At 38.0% G+C, this 20,457-nt stretch overlaps 1 protein-coding gene across 2 annotated transcripts in view; it reads right to left on the reverse strand.

Moving 5' to 3' along the window:
• The window catches only part of PDSS2 (decaprenyl diphosphate synthase subunit 2), a 50,807-nt gene extending 31,073 nt beyond the window's left edge, over window positions 1–19,734 (reverse strand). For both annotated transcript variants that reach the window (XM_026065718.1, XM_026065717.1), the window contains exons 1-2: window positions 19,699–19,734; window positions 12,593–12,791 (exon numbers count right to left, since the gene is read on the reverse strand). In XM_026065718.1, coding sequence (XP_025921503.1) covers window positions 12,593–12,791; window positions 19,699–19,706 — 207 coding nt within the window. In that variant the 5' untranslated portion in view covers window positions 19,707–19,734. The remainder of the gene's footprint in view (window positions 1–12,592; window positions 12,792–19,698) is intronic.
• Window positions 19,735–20,457: the final 723 nt, after the last annotated feature.

Raw genomic sequence — 20,457 nt, forward strand, 5'->3', positions numbered from 1 at the left:
ATCCCTACAAGGAATGAAATTCCAGTTTCAAGAGCACAATGGGATGCTTGCATGAGGCCCCGTTACTTTGTCAGCCCTTAATCCGATCTGTGAAAAGCATCTGCAGCATACCATCTGCGGCCTGGGGTTCTGGATGCTAGGGAAAGCCATGAAAAATGAGGAAACCGCTTATTTTTCCTATGTCCCAAACTGACTTTGAGGTGGAGAAAAAGCGTTACAGATTCAGTAGCATTCATGCAGTCAGTGATATACTAACTAGTTCTTGCACAGTACTTTCCATCAGTAAAGCTGAAAGCAATCAACATCCAGCGTAAAATTTATTTCTTCCTGCATTGTATAAGGAAGGAACAGAGACAGGGAATTGGTTTCCCCAAGACCATGCAGCATGCCAATAAAAGAGAGCAGGAACAGCATCCAAGTCTTCCCCGTTCCCATCGGTGCCTTCTGCCTCACCATGGCCCTGCTCTACTCACTGACATTTCTGAGATGCAAGTTTGAAGAGTAGGAAAGACAGATAAAAATCATACACACCAAACTGATTCTCTTTTCTTCTCATTTGAAGGAGGAGCTCCATTTCAAACGAGCACAAAGACTGGTAAAGGGAAGTAAGGACTGCCAGAATCAGTTGGTGCTGCAAAACAGCAGCACCTCTAGAGAGACCAAAGACTGCCTACTCATAATGTCGCCTTTCTCCATTCCTTTTCACTCCTCAACACATTTTTGAGAACGCTGGTCCCCCCTTGGGTACTAAAGATGAGCAGGAGTAACTTCCTATTGAAAGGAAACAAATTTCCATTCTATTTTTCATTCTTCACTCTGCATCAGGATCTTCCAAATGGTGTGGACTCTGGAAAGGTCAGCAGACCTAGCACCATCCTAGGGGCTGCTCTGTTACTTGCAAGTGACAAGAAAAAGTGCACGTAATTTCACACCCTTTAAGCACATGTTTTGTGACAGTTCTGCTAGTTTTTTTCTTTTTTCTTTTTACTTACTACTTCAATGCATTTTGTATAGATGTGATCTCTGTCACATCTATAGCTCTGTCTGTAAGAAATAGCCATGTATTTTAATTAAAGTCAAAAATTTTAACAAGAAAGACTGAAGGGAATTCATGGACTGTACAACACTTAGGTAAGACCAGGACATTTTCTTCTAAGTTATAAGATATGATTTCTGTTCCTTCAAGAACAGTAAAAAAAATTGACTCTGGACCACTTTCATCCTTCATAAGAGCCCTAAACCTCAGGGTACTGGAAAAAAGGGAGACATTACTACCATCAGTTTAGCAACTCAAGCACTTTGTCTTTGAAATATTTTTGTATTTACTTGTCTTTGAAATATGTTTATTTTTTAAGTTTACTGGAACATAACTCTGAATATATATATATTTTCCTATTTTTCCTTTTTTTTCCTTTTTTTTTTTTTTTTAATTCAGCAGCTGAACTGGCATTGATTACACAGACTGCGCTACTTAGGACTACCAGTACAGTATCTCTACTGGATATTTTCAAGTGGAATGGCAGGGAAAGGATGGAGCTTTTGTGGGGATACGGGAAACAGCAACAGGAAGAACACAGCAATAGATATATCTTTGTTCCTTCAAGATTTCAGTTTGACAAACTTCCTTGGCTTTGCCAAACTCCTTTCAGGAAGGATCACAAGTAATCCCCTTTCATAGTTTTCCTCTTTTTATCTCTTTGGGGTGCTGGTCTTCAAACAACATTCCTTCCTCGGGCATCTGCCGCGGCAGACTCTACCCCTTGCTGCTGATGCATAGGCTTAAAAAAGTAGCAAGTCTTCTGCATACAAACGAAAAAAAATTACACGGTCAGGAAGCATTCAACACACAAATAAAAGTGGCTTCAACTTATATTCATCTTTTTTTTTTTTCCCCTCTCTCCAAAACTGTTAACTTTTAGAAACATTTCCACACTTGAAAATATCATAAAAGCTCTTAAAAGCAAATATTCTCTTGTATGTATTCTCTTTTATGACACAAAAACTTTGCATAACTAGGAAGCTAAAGATAAAACTCACTAAACAGATGAAATTGGATTTTGATTTTCCAATACCATCCAAAAAAAGTGAGCAAAACCTCTAAAGAGGGCCAAGAATACTGGAATTCTTTTCTRGTAATCTCCTCAATCCTAATTAGTCACACAGGTGAAGAAATACACCAGCCTATAGAAAAAAAAAAATTAACATTATGTTGAGTGCATCCTATTGGATTTACTATTTTAAATCATCTYGATCTTTACTATTTTTTAAAGCTGTCCCTCTCAAGTTGAAACACACAAAAAGACAAGCAATTTGCTTTCTAGCAATTTTTTTTTAATGCTCTTGGAAAACAAATTTATGGTTTTCTTCATTCTATAATGATGAACACAGCAAAATACAAGGTGCAATGTAAACACATCACCCAAATCCATGATTTGATAAAAAACACTTCCTAGCCATAAAAATCATTGAAAATAATCATCAGCAGTCAATTCAAATATTGTTAATATTTTCAAATACTTTAAGGTCAGTCTACCTTAGGGATTTTTACCAGTGTTAAGTTACCCCTTTTATGTTGATGCAACATTATCCACAGAAAGGATTTTCACTACTAGAAAGACCTTTATTGCAAAATTCAGCCATTTTTCTTAATGATAAACAACAGAAGAAATATTGTTTTCACTTGTCTACCGCCACATGGTTCCATACACAGTGTATTAATATCTTTGCAGACCCAATGCAACAGATCCTTGCACTGAAGCACTCAACTAACTGTTGATGAATGACTCAGGCTGGAGAAGCATGTGATTTCTTCAGTTTGACACTTTTGGAAAGGGTTAACTATTTCATTGCTCATCTTAGAAATCAAAGAGTGAATAAAAAAAGGTCCATAACTACAGGGCTCTGTTGCTACAAGACTGTCCCCATCACTAAACAATGCAAGACAGCATGGTAAAAACACTATTTTCATCCATGCTGGTATAGACAACCATTAAATTCTGCTATGTTCACAAACAAATTGTGGATTAAACTGACTAAAAAAACCCTGATCAGCCCTGAGTTGACAGAAATGATACCTATATGGGGTATTAACTATTTTGCATAGACCGTGTCTGGACCACGAGTAGCAGTAATCGGACTCTAGACTCAAAGTGAAATGCTGCTGAATCTCAAACTGCTGATAGTCAACACCGGTTCCAGTCAATCCAAAGATTTAGCCTCCTTGAGAGCCAACAGGATGTCAAATACCTCAGCGTTCTGTTTAAAATACAATTAGTTCATCCTCAAAATCACATCATTTATCTTTTTATGCACCATACTATATTATTGCATTGAAGCCATTCCAGGCGTAAAGAGACTTCCATTAAAATTTGACCCTGGGAAGCTTAGTTTTAAAGACTAGCTTTACTGCAGTGCAAAAAGAGGGGATGATACATAATCTATCACACTGTTTACAAGACACATGTATTTTAACCTTTCCTAGYAGTACTAGCAGCTGTTTTAGGAGGACCACAGCTGACTCTGCATAAACACATCTGCAGCACTAGTAACACTAAGGTTTTTCTCTTTGAAATAATAAAATAAAATTGACGTCTCAAAGCAGTTGCCAAATATTCTCTTAGGGAAGGAYAAATGTTAGTGTATGCACTGAAACAGATTTCCCTTCTATGAATAGCTAAGTTCTTGGGAGACAAAAAAAGGCCATTGAGACAGATTTTAGATTCTTATCAATGTTGCTAAAAGTTTTGAATTGCAACTGAGTCATCACAAAAATCTAATTTCACTTTTAAAAAGTGTATTCTCTGCAAAACTTGTACTCCAGGTGGATAGCCAACTAATCACAGTCACCTCAAGTTCTTCTGCAAAATTATTGCATGTGTTGTCAAGCAAGCATGGAAGACCCCACCTGGGACCAAAATCCCATAGACCTGGGTGTTATAGTGAGTTCCCACTCAGAAAAGGCTGTTTGAGATAATATTGTTCAAGACAAGGTTCCACTACAAACAGATCTGGTTGCTTTTTACCCTATTTTTCACTCTTAATGTGAATCTTTTATTCTATTCAAGCAACAGACTTTAAACAAAGCTAAGAAAACAGAACTTGTGACCTTACACTGCTTGAGCTATTAGAAAAAATGAAGTTGACATACAGATATTTCTCACTGAAGACACTACTTTCAGCAACTTTATGAAAATCCATTTGGTTTTCATTATCTGTATATGAGCTAATGCTATTTAGCAATGAAATTCCCCTTGATGATTATTCATGGCTGTAAAAGAAAGGGCTGTAGTGAATATTCACGCTTTAAGAAATACAGACAGTGGCAATATCTGTTCTAAGTAGGTGGTGAATGAAGCAGCAGAACCGCTGGCTTCTTGAGAGTCCTTTCTAACAGTGCGTCTCACACAAAATAAAGCATCACATACCCACGAGTTTATTACTTTAATTTCTTGGAAGAAATGTTAGTTTCTTTTGAATACCCATTTCCCACATTTCCTGGCAGAGATCAACATCCTAGACAGTGTTTCTTGTTAACATTTAAGGAAACTTCAAACACAGATACTTTTTAATGTTTCCTTCAAATCTTCAAAAGGCAAGTTCTGTTTTGAAAGTGTTTTTTTTTCCTTTTCTGTTTTTTTTAATGAGAACCCTTCTTCCATAATTTGACCTTAACATCCAAATAATGGATATATATACATATGGCCAAGCATCCAAGACTCCTAGGTCACCTGTCTTCACCTCTAGATTACTTATTGCCAACTCAGTGTCATATGGACATACGCACAGTAGGAAACAACAGAGCGACAGACACTACTACCTCAGCTATCCAGAACCAATAGTCTGAGAACTTGGATGATGCCTGACTTCCCTCTCAAAAAATCAGCTCTTTCTTCAGTTTCTTCAAATTAGTTCTCACAGTCTTCTTCATTGATACTCAAGAGTCATCTCTAAAAAGCTCTCTCTGTCCTTCATATACAGATAGCATGTTACTATTTTCTAGACTATTCTGTTAATTAAAATGAGGCACACTGTGGTTCTACCAGAAAAATAACTACTTAACCATGTGTTAGAGGTAGCTGGATGGTTTACCTCTGAGGAGGACCATATTTATCCAAAAAAGTGACAGGTATTCAGTTGAGGAAGTCAAGCAGTAAACACTGACTACTGGGCAGACCAGAGAAGCAGAAAGATGCATCCAATTGCTACTGTGAGGAAAGCAAATTTAGATGCACATTTACGAAACTGTTAGAGAGATGATTCAGAAGTAAGAATATTGAATGGACTTTGTGCACATCAGTATGAAAATCCTAGGCAGCCTATTGAAAATGCATCAGAACCTGGTGGGTAACTTTTCCCTGAGACTCTCACTTGCTTAGTCAACGTAGTATTGAGGCAGAAACGCAGACACTTACAATTCTGCTCTTGATAGCTCCATGCCTCAGTGCTTTCAAAGTATCCTTGCAATAGAGAAGAGCTACAGCCTTAGACTTGATGATTCACAGTGATAGATATGACTAGGTATTTTCGTACCGGTCTCAATCTCACTCCTTCCACATTTCTGCAGTCATTCTACAAGGCACTGGGTATAGTCATACATGCCCATATGGGCAGTGGTACGAAGCTCTCATTTTTTGAAACCTTTTCCTAATTTTTCATGCAGAAGTGGGAGTTAAAACAAATACACACGCACCCAGATTGAAATCTAAATATAAAATTTTCCAGCAGCGCTGTGGTCAAGAATCACAGAAAACTACATTCTTTCAACACAGAGCTAGCAAAACTAACCCCAGCGGAGTCCAGCTTGAGGAAAGTCTAACATAAGTATTAGCATTAAAAACCAGTAGAGGTGCAGAAGGGCAGTATGGTAAAGAAAAGACCTATATGTGGAACGTACCAATTAGGATTCAAAGCTAGGTAGCTGCAATCTTAAAAACAATGTTCACTGCAACACAACAGAAATCTTTTACTGGTAGTCAAAAACAAGACTGTTTCTAACCTCTTACCACAGTTACAGATTCATTCTAATTTTTAAAATTTCGGTTAAGAGAAAACAAGCTGTGTCACCCAATCTTCCCATTTCATTTCTCCAAAAAATTACTTTCCAAACATATAACCAAAGCTATTAAAGTAATGAAATTATACAAGTATTTAATTATATCAGCAGTTATAGATAACAAAAGTGAAACAGAAAAAAAATCTGTTAAAGATTAAAAAAAAGAGCTCAGGGATTACTTCAGGGGCTATAAATTTGCTACTTGAAAACAAGGGCAACTGATACACCTGCTAAAGGAACCATTCCACTGACACAGGCATGGAAAGGCACAAAGCACTAATTAGGAGATTCACGAGCATCACTCTACAACTTTATCATCATCATGAGCACTCATCTTTAATGATAACAGAAATGCTAGACAAAGAATTTTTAAGGCAGCATTATGGGAAAAAATTAGACAGATTAACAAGTACTGTTTCCAGCAGATAGATTCTATCTTTTATCTCTAACATGCAGGATTTTTTTCCCCTAAATGCTTAACCRCTTTTATTAACTATTATAAAGTGTGTCTTTTTGCTACTAAAACAACTTTATATCACTGTAAACAAACCATCACTAAAGAAATATTTTAATTAAAAATTCAATCTTGAGAATACAGGGAAGAAAAAGATTCTTCTCTCCCTTAAGTGGATATAAAGTTTCTTTTATAATCTGTTTTTGTTGTTCTTAAGGCAGATCAAAACACCAAATTCATCTTTCAGAAGTGGATGGTACTTAGCAAATTTTGGTGCACCCTAAGAACAATTATTAAAACCAATAACAGTTTATAAGTTGATTTGTAATAATGATGATGCTCATGATGACACAATAATGATAATCTCAACACTGAAAACACGTGTTTGCATTCTTCAATAAAATCTGTTAAATTGGATGCTAATATTAAGTACATAGCAGTAATCGAATGATAAAGTAGTTCAGAAATACTCCAGTCACCTCCAATTGTAGTCTTACAAATCTATAAAATTCAAATTTAAAAAGATAAGACTTCAGGGGAAAAAATCCAAATATTTTAAGATACAGAGCTGCTTGTTTAGGGTTGCCCAAACAAGACTTTTATTGTATAATGACACATAATCACGACTATGTTCTCTTATGTCATCCCAAATTAAGTTAAAGGTGCAAAACCTACTACCTTTCTTCCTTGGTTTTGTTCTCCTTCATTGCCCAGATAGAATTGCTTGCATTCCTTGACCGTACTTTTCCATAAATAAGTTTAGAGCTCTTCAACCTTATCTGTAACTTTTAGTAGTGCCTGGTTTTGAGACACACCTCTGTGACTTTTTAAAATACTAAATTAGAATAAAAACCTTCAGCAATGTAAAAACTAATCTACTCCCTGTGCAGCCCAGTGTGTTGCCAAACAGCGGCTCTGAGGAAGGTACTTAAGATCTACCGCAAGATGGACCCGCTAACTTACTTTGCTTTCAGAAAAACTCTTTATCCTGCTCCACAACAAAATTCTTGGAGGGTTGGTTTTGTTTGTTTGCTCTTTCTCTCCAGAACTCAACTTTACTATCAAACTTTATATCTTGCACAAAGACACTGGTCCGATACAGATCTGATACAGGTATTACATTTCTTAAAGGGCATTTTAAAATTAAAACCGTTAAGTTTGTCAATTCTCAGAAACGTCACTTTAGATCAAAAGAGCAACTGGTGCGTTTCCTGAAAGGGGCTACTCTGTATCCTTCACTCATCAGGAAAATGACCAACTCCCTCAGGTTCAAAACTGCGCCTTCACTAAAGGACCACGTAAGCAGAAAGCACAGTTCAAAGCAGTTCTTTCATGAAGCGCAGTGTATGTTCAGACTGTTGCAATGGGAAGATTTACATGCATAACTTGTTAACGTTTATGCAAACACAAGGCCTATTTTGTAAACAACATATTTGTGCCTTTAGGAATACATAAAGTTAACATACGGAAATGCATCCACTATATAAGTACTGCATCTGTGCTACTGTTTATTTATAAACAAATAATGCCTAATAAAACAATGCTCTATAACGTGGTCTTCTGGCAGAGCTCTGCCTCGACAGACAGGATCCTTCAACTCAATTCCAAGCATTGAGGCTGCCGACTTTCAAGTGCTTCAGTACTCAGTTTAATCATTCAAATAAGAGATCATTGAATCATAGTGGAAAAAACAGAGTCATTATTAAGATTTCAGTACAAACTCTGAAGAACACTAGCATTAGATGTACTTACAGGTTTTTAGTTTAGGGTTTTCCCTCCACACACACTGTTTTGGTTTCTTTTTACTTTGTGTGTGTGTGTTTTTTTTTTTTTTTTTTTTTTACACTACTAATGGATATGCCTTCATATCAGTTTATACAGTTACAAGCAATGCATTTACATATTATTTTAGCATATTCTTTAGTTTTCAACATATTACAGCGTGCATTGCACTAAAATGCATCATTTCATCCCCTGAAGTTTTATGTATCACTGTCTCCAGACCATGGGAACATCAAAACTGCTCCCAAACACATCTTTAATGCACCCTCTCTACAGTTATATAAGACAGCTGATGATTCAGGTGCTCCAGGAAGCTGCAACTTTAATGCTTCAACAGGTTTCTTTTAATTCATCTGTGACATACCCAGAAAAAGCTCATTCTTTGCAGAAGCCAACATCCTGGTCAACATTCACACCTCACTTGTTTTAAAACAACTTCTGCATTGCATTCCTGGTTGACAAGAGAGACTGAGGTGAGAAAAATCCCAATTAATGCTTGTTACTTTTGCTATGTTCACATGCCACTCAAAATTTCTTACAGGGCGGCAAGGTTTCCTTAAGCAGAACTCGGAGACAAAAGTAACTCTTTTTGCTACCAGACTGGAGGAAGCACTTTCGCCAACAAACTTTGCTATGTGCCCGCTAGCAGTTTCATCCCCCCATCCTTGGCCAGGCAGAACAAGGTAACATATATTAAAGATATATCACCTAGGGGAGGGCAACAAAGAACCAACTCCTAAAGGTGTCCTTTTACACTTTGAAAAACTTTTTTTTTTAAAAACATATTTATTTAAAACTATCTATGGCCACATATCCTAGAACATACTTAGAGGTACTTTATTTTGTTTGTTAAACATCAGTTCATTTACTTTTCCTACTCTTCTACACCTACATGTTTACAATGACTTTCACAAGTATCTTATCAAAACCCTCGTACCAAAACACTGCAACCTCAAAAAAGAGAAGTCCTAACAAAAAAACCCCTCATTATCCAATATAAACACACCCCAATCCAATAAATTAGCACATTACCAGGCATTACTGTTTTTTTTATTTAACTAGAAGAAAACAAAGATGCCACTCCTTGTCAAAGGCTACTCATTCCTAAATGCACTGCCAATATACCAACTAATAAAAGACCCCAAACAAATAAAAAACAAATTCCTCTTTGGGCCCATTTCTGTTCTGAAAATTTCTATATTAACAATGTCCAATCTACTGCAGGATACAGTTTTGAAATAAGGTTCTGTCCTTATTATCTTCAAGAACAACATAATTTATCATTGTAGTCAGCAGGCCAAGAAAAGCCACCATCTAAAAATATAAACAAAATAAATAGACAAAGTGATAGAGTTTAAATAAGGTGACCAAAAAGTGAAGATGAATGTACAGAAGAACTGTAAATATGTCATCTGATCTACATACCCCTGCCAAGTTGTAAATGTTTATTAAAGAAATCACTTTCCATTTTACAGTTTTTATTATCTGAGTCAATGCATAACTTTGCCATAATTATAAAAACATAGTGCATCTGTTGCATCTGTTCTGCAGTACTTGATCTTAAGACTCATAATCAGTACCAACTCTGTAATCATAATTAATCTCTTGAAATTTAACAAAATAGAAAATGATAATGCTTTCTTCAGAATTACTGTCCATATTCAAGCAATAAAAATTTAGATGACTTTGCAGTAGCACAAGAGAATTTATTTCACAGGAGGCTGTCCCATTCCTGGATTCCTAACTGACATTTCAAGAAATCCTGAGAAGAAAAAAATTTCTTCTTTTGCAATACACTAGGCAAACACGTGAATGAGAACTATGAGCATTAGTTTAAAAACAAACAAACAAAAAACTGAGCTTTGAATCTTGTTAACATCATTACAGTTACATTCTACAACAGTAGCAAGAGGAGGAAAATTACTACGAATTAACAACAACAATTCCTATATTTAATGTTATTTAAAAATCAAAGTGTTACCTAAGGCAATTACCTTGCAGCCTTTTAATATCTACAGGGAAAAGCCTAAGGGAAAATAATTGACTTTGCTAATTTTACCCTTGGCAATTATAAAATAGCTCTGCATTTCATTATGACTGCAGAATTTCATATCTAATTGTCAGCCCCGGGAGAAGCACAGAGACAAATGTATCATGCACAAGCTTAGACAAGAGTTTAACAGCACAATAAAATTAGCTTGGTAGCAGTGGTTTTGGTTAATATYAAAAACCCCTTCAGTTTAAATTCCTGCCTACACAATAGTTACGCACGTCTATATAGATGTTATAATTTACCATGGTCAGAACCATTCACAGTATAATGCTGCTTACTTCATTAGCCAATCTGTTGAGCTACCAAATGCCAGCAAAAAGTAGTACCATGATTTTTACTTTGTACTTGAAAGAAAACAAAACATTATGAAGAAAAAAGTCACAGTTATTTCACACTGCTGAAAAACAGATGCCAGATTTGAAAATTCCTCTTTTACAAAAGAATAAATACAGTATGTTTAAATCACTGCACCTGTCAAGAGATTTCTATAGCTTGTATTTCAATTTTTCTAACTTTGCTAGTAGGGTTAGACGTATGAAAAAGAATAATTTACTAAGTCAATCAGTTTCCATAATGGCATCCCACTTATCGTATGTAGAAGCTATGAAAGTATTTAGATGTCAGAAAAATGAAAAAAGTGTTAATATGTTTTGGCAGAATTTTCTGACATGCGGTATAATGATTGCTTTAAAAAAAAAAAGAAAGAAAAGGAAAAAAAAAAAGATTTTCTTTGCGTTTGTGCTTCATTTTACTGTAGGCTTGCTTCCTGGCAAGTCTTAAGGGAATGCTGCTGCAATACTTAATGATGTAGTAAATTCAAAGTAATARACGCTACATTTCATGAAAGTTTTCTCTAAGTTGAAACCAAAAATTATATAGTGTTAAATCCTTTGGTCTGTCTTGAGGATCTTATGAAGTACAAAAAACCTAAATATTAATGGATGCAAATCAACAATTGTTAGTAAAATCAATTACAACATATGTTGGTTACGGTATAAAACAATAAAATATTTCACTTTTAATATTTACTACCAGTTCTAATGACTTAACTCACTGTTCCAGCAGATTAACATCTAACTTTGTCTCTTTTCTCCTAAATCTCAGCTCTACCAATGTTACAAAATGACACCACTTTTGAGAGAAACTGTCATACCGATGACAGAAGTATTACACAAATACTCAACTACCATCATAAGCAGCTTAGCATAACCATCTAAATACAATAGACTCATCAAGCTCAGCATTAAAACCATGTCGATTATTGACTATTGTACAAGTGATAAGTATTTCTTTTGCATTAAGACAAGGCAGGAGTCTTCAAACACATAAAAATACTCCTGCAAAGAAACTGTAATCTCTTTTCATTAGAATAGTACGCGAAGCTTTCTAGCCGTACACATAGTTAAGCTTTATAGTAGACTGCATAGGGATGTCGGGGAATCTCCACCATGGGAGGTTTTAAGAACAAGCTCGACAAACATGTCAGGAATGATTTGGTATAGCTGACCCTGTCTGGGGACAGAGGAATGGACTAGAGAGATGATCTCTTAAGGTTTCCGTCAGCCTCATTTTCTAAGATTACATATATACACAGCAATTCATGGGTCATGAAAAATGTTCCTGTAAAGTTTCAAACAGTTTGTCTGAGCAGTTGGATCGTAGCTGTCCTTTAAAGGCCAGTACATTCTTGTTTATAAGGTAATCCAATACTCAAAGGTGTCCAGGTGCCTAATAAAATAATTTTATTAAGAGCAATAAGTCACCTGAGAACTGTGTAGACCAGGAAGCGAAGCCTCTTCCCCCAAGAATTCTCCAAGACAGACAAACCATTTTTCCTTTCACAAGGTGCAAGGTATAACAGTAAGAAAGCAAACATGTCTTCAACCGGCARTCTGCCGGAGGTGGTGTACTCCAACATGTCATAAGGATGCCACAGCACACAGTTTTAAATTCACCAACCTGTCCGCTCATGCATTGCTATCTATGGCTGCACTGCTTCGGAATATACACCAAAAGCCTCAGCACAGTAATTCTATCATATAATCGCAAACATGTCCACAGCAGCATCCAGCCAATTCAACTGTAGCTATAACACAACAATGCTAAMTTTTAAAGGATGTTCCATACGTATATACACACACACACACACACCATAACTATGCTTATTTCATTTTTTTAAGGACCTCTCTTTCTGATGATTCACTAATAGTTACTTGCTTTGTCAGTAGAAGAATTTTTCTTCTTTTTTTACCTTGGTATTCTGCAACTGAGCAAGGCTTGTGCAAGCATTTGCTAGAAGAAAATCTCCACTCAAAACAGCCATTTTGTTTCCAAACTGCATATCCTTCAGTGGGCCATCACAGGACTTCAGCTCACCAATATTTACTATGCCACGATGCACCAGAAAGGCAGTGTGGATCAATTCTGTAATCTCGGCCAGACTTCTTTGACTGAAAGCAAACAAAAAAATACCATTTAGTTTTGAAGCTATGAAAAAAAAAATACAGATTCTTAGGAAAAAAGCACAAGTAATGCTAGGTGCTAAACAGGTATTTTACAATTTACCATGTAGCTCTTCTAGTTACTTCTAGAAGCCACAGCATGGAAGCATTAAGCAGAGAACCACCACATCGTGTCATGAGTGTTTCCAGGTAAGCTGCTGATACCACAGGCTCCATTTGGAAAAATTCTGCCCTTTGTTTGAATTCTTTAGCAAAAAAAGAGACCTAATCAATACAGTCCTTGTGGCAGCTTTTTTTGTTTGTTTGCTTCTTCTTTTAGAGGCTTGAGGGACAATGACATGAAGAAAATGTCAAGCAGAAAGTACTGAGGGGAACGAACAAAGAGGAGACTGGCAGGGGATTCACGAGCAAGCTAACCTCAACACCCTAAGAATGCCGCAGTAAACAATGGTTCAAATTAGAGTTAAATTAATAACAGGATCCCTCACAGTTCAATAAYATGGGGGTTGGGAGCAGGAGAGGAGCAGCAGTTCAACATTTCAAAACCGTGCACTAGTGACATTTCACTAAGTTGCTTTAGTCGGTAGATGCAACGGTGCTTGTCCAGCATGGTAGCAAATGAAATTGTATTTGCACAGGTTTACAAATCAATTTCTTAGCCCAAGACACAACGTGGTATGTTCTGAATTCAGGCATTTCAAATCCTTGTGGCAAAAAAAGAAAAAAAAAAGAAAAAAAACCCGTATTTTCATTTTCTGAGATGAGGCTTGCCTTTTATTTATTTTTATTTTTGGAAAAGGTATGAAAACAGTGATGCAATATAGCCCTCTTGTTCCCCTACCCACCAGTTCAATTTTGTAGCCCCAGACAGCTGGTGAGTGTCGCTCCAAGAAGCCCAGACACCTCACCTTAGCCCAGAACTATGATAGTGGGATAAACAGGCATAATAATCAAGCAGATGCAAGGGGAGGGAGGAAACAGCAACACACTGAAGCATCTTGTTCATGCCACAAAGCTAGATGTACATAGGCACATTCGCATTTTTTCCGATTCATGCAGTTCCCTTTGTCACAGAGACTTCACACACAAGCAAAAACGCAATGTATGTCCTCAACTAGTCAGATGACTAAAGCCTTAAAGCTCAAATTAAATCACAGTCTAGTATAGAGGCACATTATGCTCCTTGTGCTTATTCAAAAGTGGCCAAGCACTGATTTATTGAGCAATTGGACTGCTCCATCAATTCACATACACATATACCTGCTGATACGTGCTCAGGTTAGGTTCTGCCTTGGTGTCTGCATAGTATTGATTACTTAATAGTGTTTCCTCTGGATAGCGCAGATGTGATGTACCAGGCCCAGATGATATTAATTTAAACTAATCTTCTGCCCTGAATATATCTGAGATGCAAAGAGCCCCAGCAGTAACTGTTTCGGGCCAGTGACCTGCTCCAAAGAGCTGGTAGAGCCACACAGCCTAGGAAAGCACTCAAAAGGTAGACAAATTGGGGGGAAGAGGAGAAACAGGAGTTCCCAATATTTTGTCATGCATGCGCGCACATGTACACACAAAATTAAGTTGTTTTAAAGGCTGACTTTATAATTCACAATTTTTGCTTCATGCACAGAAAAACAATCCGAAAACAAAAGCAGCCAGGCATTCTCCATTTAGACAACAAAATGGAAGGCTGATGCTGTTTTTCAGAGACAAGGGAGAAACTCGTACAATCTACGTCTGCAGCATGGTACTGTATTCTTTCTTGGCTTGGACCTAACAAAGGGTTAACAAAAATTTCCAGCTCAGAGAAAAAGACTAACAAGACATCCCGATGCTCCTGCTGTCATTGCCAGGGCAGCCCTTGGAGGAAAYGTCCGTATCAATCCCGTTTATCAGATGGACAGCTGATCAACATTAAACAGACTTGCTCTGGGCAGACTGAGCTGAGCTACCTGTGCTGAATAGCAATGAGAGCCCTCTGCGCCTGGCAGCCGTGTGCTGCCACTGCTGCCTGCTGCAGATCCCGGGATATACAGGGATCCCTAGTGATGAGCACATAAAGCCGCAGCGAACTCAAGTGACGGCTCATTTCCCCCAGCTGAAAGCAGACATTAATATCCTGAGGAGATCAGGTCCGCCTCTGCGACCCCCAACTACTGAAGCAAAACAACGACTGCCCTATTTCTTCATTTAATAAGCTTTTAATGAAGGAAATCAAAATCCCCTCTTTGACTTCAGCATAGCTCTTCATGAAAAGGTCACACAAATACATCAGTGTCATGCTTTCCAAATGCTCAGGATCTGGATGCTTTCACTTCATTTTTTATAATCCGTTTGTTCTCCGAATAGTATTAGTATTATGTGTGCTAACGGGAGAACCATACCAGACAGATAATCTGTGTCTAATTCTGCTCGCATATATTGCTCTTCTACCCCCTCTCTCTAGCAGAGCAAAAACATGAAGAACCAAAGCTACGGTAGAAATCCTAGGCAAGATATTTCATAGACAAGCTCAGGAAGTGTGGTTTAGATGAGCGGACAGTGAGGTGGACTGAGAACTGGCTGAATGGCAGAGCTCAGAGAGTTGTGATCAGYGGSRCAGAGTCTAGTTGGAGGCCTGYAGCTAGCGGTGTCCCCCARGGGTCAGTACTGGGTCCAGTCTTGTTCAGCTTATTCATCAGTGACCTGGATGAAGGSACAGAGTGCACACTCAGCAAGTTTGCCGACGATACAAAACTGGGAGGAGTGGYGGATACACCAGAGGGCTGTGCTGCCATTCAGAGAGACCTGGAGAGGTGGGCGGAGAGGAACCTCATGAAGTTCAACAAAGGCAARTGCAGGGTCCTGCACCTGGGGAGGAATAATCCTTGGCACCAGTACAGGCTGGGGGTTGACCTGCTGGAAAGCAGCTCTGCTGAGAAGGACCTGGGAGTGCTGGTGGACACCAAGTTAAACATGAGCCAGCAATGTGCCCTTGTGGCCAAGAAGGCCAATGGTATCCTGGGCTGCATCAGGAAGAGTGTTGCCAGCAGGTCGAGGGAGGTGATCCTCCCCCTCTACTCWGCCCTGGTGAGGCCACATCTGGAGTACTGYGTCCAGTTCTGGGCTCCCCAGTACAAGAGGGATGTGGCACTACTGGAGCAAGTCCAGCGAAGGGCTACAMAGATGATKAGGGGACTGGAGCATCTCTCTTATGAGGAAAGRCTGAGAGASCTGGGCCTGTTTAGCTTGGAGAAGAGAAGGCTGAGAGGAGATCTTATCAATGTGTACAAGTAACTGAAGGGAGGGTGTCAAGAGGATGGGACCAGACTCTTTTCAGTGGTGCCGAGTGACAGGACGCGAGGCAATGGGCACAAACTGAAACACAGACACTTCCATCTGAACATGAGGAAAAACTTTTTCACTGTGAGGGTGACAGAGCACTGGAACAGGTTGCCCAGAGAGGTTGTGGAGTCTCCTTCTCTGGAGATATTCAAAACACGCCTGGACGTGATCCTGTGCAACGTGCTCTAGGTGACCCTGCTTGAGCAGGGTGGTTGGACTAGAGGATCTCCAGAGGTCCCTTCCAACCTCAACCATTCTGTGATTCGTAATGTTTTCTAGGATAACACCCATGATACCCAGCCACAACTAAGAACTTCACAGTGCTACTGCAGATACAGGAGAGAGCTTGACACTCAACACTGTAAAGGCCCCTCAAAAGCATCCCTGAAATAACACTGTCACAAAGATGCTATTAGATGGTAAAAGCAATACTATATACAGTTGGAAGGTGTATGCTTTACTGATCAGAAGTACAATTCAGTGATTAAATAATTCTGTGTATGAAAGCAGCCAATTCCAAAATAAAACAAGCTAATGATTATGCAATATTGGACTTAGGAGAGTATCACAGGACAGGACACAAAAGCAGAAATGCCAGGGCAACTCTCCATAGTGGAAGCTACTGCTTCCACTCTGCTCCCGCTCCCGAGCCCATTTCGCATGACGAAGGAGTGGTCGCCACCGGAATTACTTACGTAGCAAAGCAGTACTGAGAAAGTAACAGTCAACATTTTTAAAACATCTGAAGTTTCTAAACAGAAGCAGACTGAGAATGGGAAATGCCTTTTCACTGATTTTCAGCATACTTTCACCTGCCTTGAATGACCATTGCTGTTGGAAGCAAGAACTCTCTGCAGCCCACCAGGAAGCAACCCCGAGACATCACATACTGAGAGATGATGCTATTTTGAGTTCCACGTGTCCGTTAAGCTCATTTTCTTCCTCTCCTTCAAAAAAAACCCCAAATCCCCCAACCCCCCCCAAAACAACAACAACAAAAAAAAAACAAAACCCCCCCCACCAAACCTACCCCAAAACAAAAAAACAATCCACAGGCAGTCACACTATCCCAAAGAGAGTGGTAACACTTGGATAGTAGGTTTACAGTCAAAAAAGCACAGGTTCTGCTGTCACTTTTATTATTTAAACCGAGTTAAATGTGGGGAAAAAAATTTTTTGGGAACTAATAGAAACAACAGGACATACTATCTCATGAACCCTTCAAGCCAACTATCACCTACAATCTATTTGAGTGAATACTTTTTTCTGCTCTTCCAGTCTTTGATAAGATCCTCGAATTTGTTCTTGGCTCTTTTCTTTCCTCACTCTACTCTTGACTTCAGRCAAATCTTAATTCACAGACTTTCCTCACCTGTGGTGAGTAAAAGGCAGCAGTATATGAGTTGCCTCTTGTTGTTTTTCCTCCTTTGAGGCCTGTTAATTTTGACTAGTTTAGTACCAATGTAACTAATCTAATTCTGTGTAAAATGTGATATAAAATACCCCTTAGGTTATAAGCTCCTCAAAGCTGGAACCACCATCCTGAAAAGCACACAGGAAACATTAACATTAAGAGCAATTAAAATCTTTAAAAAAACTTTTCGGCAAGACCAGTCGAAACTGTGGTGATTCTGGGACTGTGGAACACCCGTTTGTAGCAAAATACTAAAAGAATGTAAAATTAAGTTATATGGACTACTGCATCCTGCAATAAGAAAAACAAAATGCAATTTCTGTTCTTCCTCTTTGCCTCCCTCCCCCCAAACTCATACAGATCCTTGATATTCAAGTATTTTTTGGTGAACTTTGATGAACTGCTGAGCATACTTCAAGGAATCCTTTATATCTATCTGCTCTTAAACTAGCCCAGTAGCGGCAACAGCCTGCTGCTGTGAAGCCATCAACCAAAGTAAAGCAAACAGGTTTTGTATAAAACCCACACTCATATAGATACCAGACCTATACAGAAGAATAAAGAATTAATAAAATTTTGAAGTACAGAACTTTGTAAATATGCTTCTATCTCAAAAAATGCATTTCACAATTTTGCTTTGGATGAAAGCTCTTCCTATTTATATCCTATTTATAGGAGCCTGCCTCATCGCAGTATCATTGCTAGAAATCGTCTTATTCCAAAGATGAACCTAACATGCAGATGTCAACACAAGTTTAAAAGCCTACACAAGAGTGTATGAAATAGCAAGGGGATTACCAAAATACTGAAATAAAATTCTGTGGAAACAAAGTAGGTTTGGAAAGCAAATCTCCTATGTAACTTTTTAAATTGAATTTTGCAGTATTCCTCCCTATCATCCTGAACACCCTTTTGTAACCCGTGTTATCTTTAAGATTTGCAGCTATGAAACGTTAGCCTGAATGATCTCTTAGGAGTTCTTATGAGTGACTTCAGTCCCTAATTTCACATCCTACTCTAGAAAGAAATAATAATAATTTGCAAAACATATAATAAAATAGAAACATTAAATAGCTCGATTGTACTGGTAAAGAAAGTATTTCAACTTAAATWCTCCTCTGCAATATTTGCAATGGAAACTCAAGCTCTCAGTAACAGCTAGTTGAATTTGCATCAGTTTACCTCTCATTATGAACTCTCAGAAATACACTGATCCCCTCAAAGGATGATAGATTATGCAGAGACTCAGGTAATAATTTAAACTGATGTTAACAGTAGGCAGAATATTTGACAGAAATGGACCAAATAGCCAAAGACTTATATTAGGCACAAAAATCAATATTCTAAAATTTTCAGCAATGAAGGCAACTGCTATGAATGAAGACGACAACAGAATTGATAGACGAAAAAACTCTTTAAAACTGCTGATCATTGAACCTGTTAATAAAAGCAACTAACACTATACACTCAAGCTTTGAACATTTGGTCTGTGATTTTTAACCCAACAACTCCCCTTCGATACCCAAAGGACTAATGTGGATGAACAGCCTTACATTCAGGATCTTTAAGAAACAGTAAATACATAAAAAAGATACCAGTGCCTTTCCCAGTTTAGTGATGACTATACTAATCTGTACTGACCTATGAATTTGAAAAATGAAATAGTTCTTCAGTGGAAAATTGCGTACAAGAAAGCATTAACTGGAAATTATAAATAAATAATCTTAAGTGCTGAAACGGTATTTGGGCAGATTTAATTTTTTTGTGACCAATAAACAGGAAGAAAAACTTCCGTAAAAACAAGAAGGTGCATACACTAAATTTAAATTGATCCTGTATGCTGTAGTCAATGTGTTGCACCAAGATAACATACATATTTATGTAGCAAAAAAGGGCAGGGACTCTTGCAGTTCTCTTTTCCATTCATCTATCAGTCAACTCCATATTTAATAAACACATGATTAAAGGAACAGTATTTAACACTTAGAATCCCAGTGGAGGAAAGTCCGTTTCTCATCATCTGTATATAGTCTCTGTTAAAAGAAGTGAAAGGCTGGGGGGGGGGGTGTTTAAACTAGGCAACATGTGTTAGCACTTGTGATTTCAGTGTAACAGGAAAAAATTCAGGATAAAACAGCAACCCCAAATGTTCTTTACCTTACCATGACTCATGTATCAATTACCCAGCAGAAAGTATCTTTCCACTGTTATCTTTCAACAAGGTGAGAGACTCAGACTTCTATGGTTCCTCCTTGGACACTAAGCTATTTAACTGTAGGTGTCATCTTCCACCTGACGATGCACAAAATTGAAAGAAATACATCAGTTCTATGGTGTTTACTGCATATTCTGTTTATTTGCACTTCTGTCAATTTATTTTTAAACTGACTACATATCCTACCTTTTAAAATTCACATATGCAAGATCATTTTCAGGCAACATGAAGCCCCAACTGGTGAATTATAAAGTCTGAAGACTTTACCTAACTTACTCCTATATTTGATATCAGTGTCCAGCAAAGTAAGAGTGATTGCAACCTACAACATATCATGTTTTCTTCTACTGACTGGCAACATCAAAACCATATTCTTTTCACAGTGAATAAGCTCAAAGAAAAAAAAATACTCTTAAGCTTGGAAGCAAAAGCATCAACTCTGGGAAGCATGTGAAAGAGTTTAGACCAAGATCTGATGAGCACCACTATCCCAAGTTCAGTAAGAAAAAGCAGTAATCAGAGAAGTCACTAGAGGAAACCACCAGAATCGGTAAATCAAACTCATGTTTTCCAGTGCTTGGAGGCAGAAACAACAGGCTGGGTCCACTAGAGGAAAGAGCATCAAAAGCAGTCTGCACAGTAAGAAGTACCCAGCCGTTGTATGATCTAGAAACCAGAGCAAATCAGTGACAATCCAAGTG

This window comes from Apteryx rowi, unplaced genomic scaffold, assembly GCF_003343035.1.
Source record: "Apteryx rowi isolate R43461 unplaced genomic scaffold, aptRow1 scaffold_230, whole genome shotgun sequence".
Classification (NCBI taxonomy): Eukaryota; Metazoa; Chordata; class Aves; order Apterygiformes; family Apterygidae; genus Apteryx; species Apteryx rowi.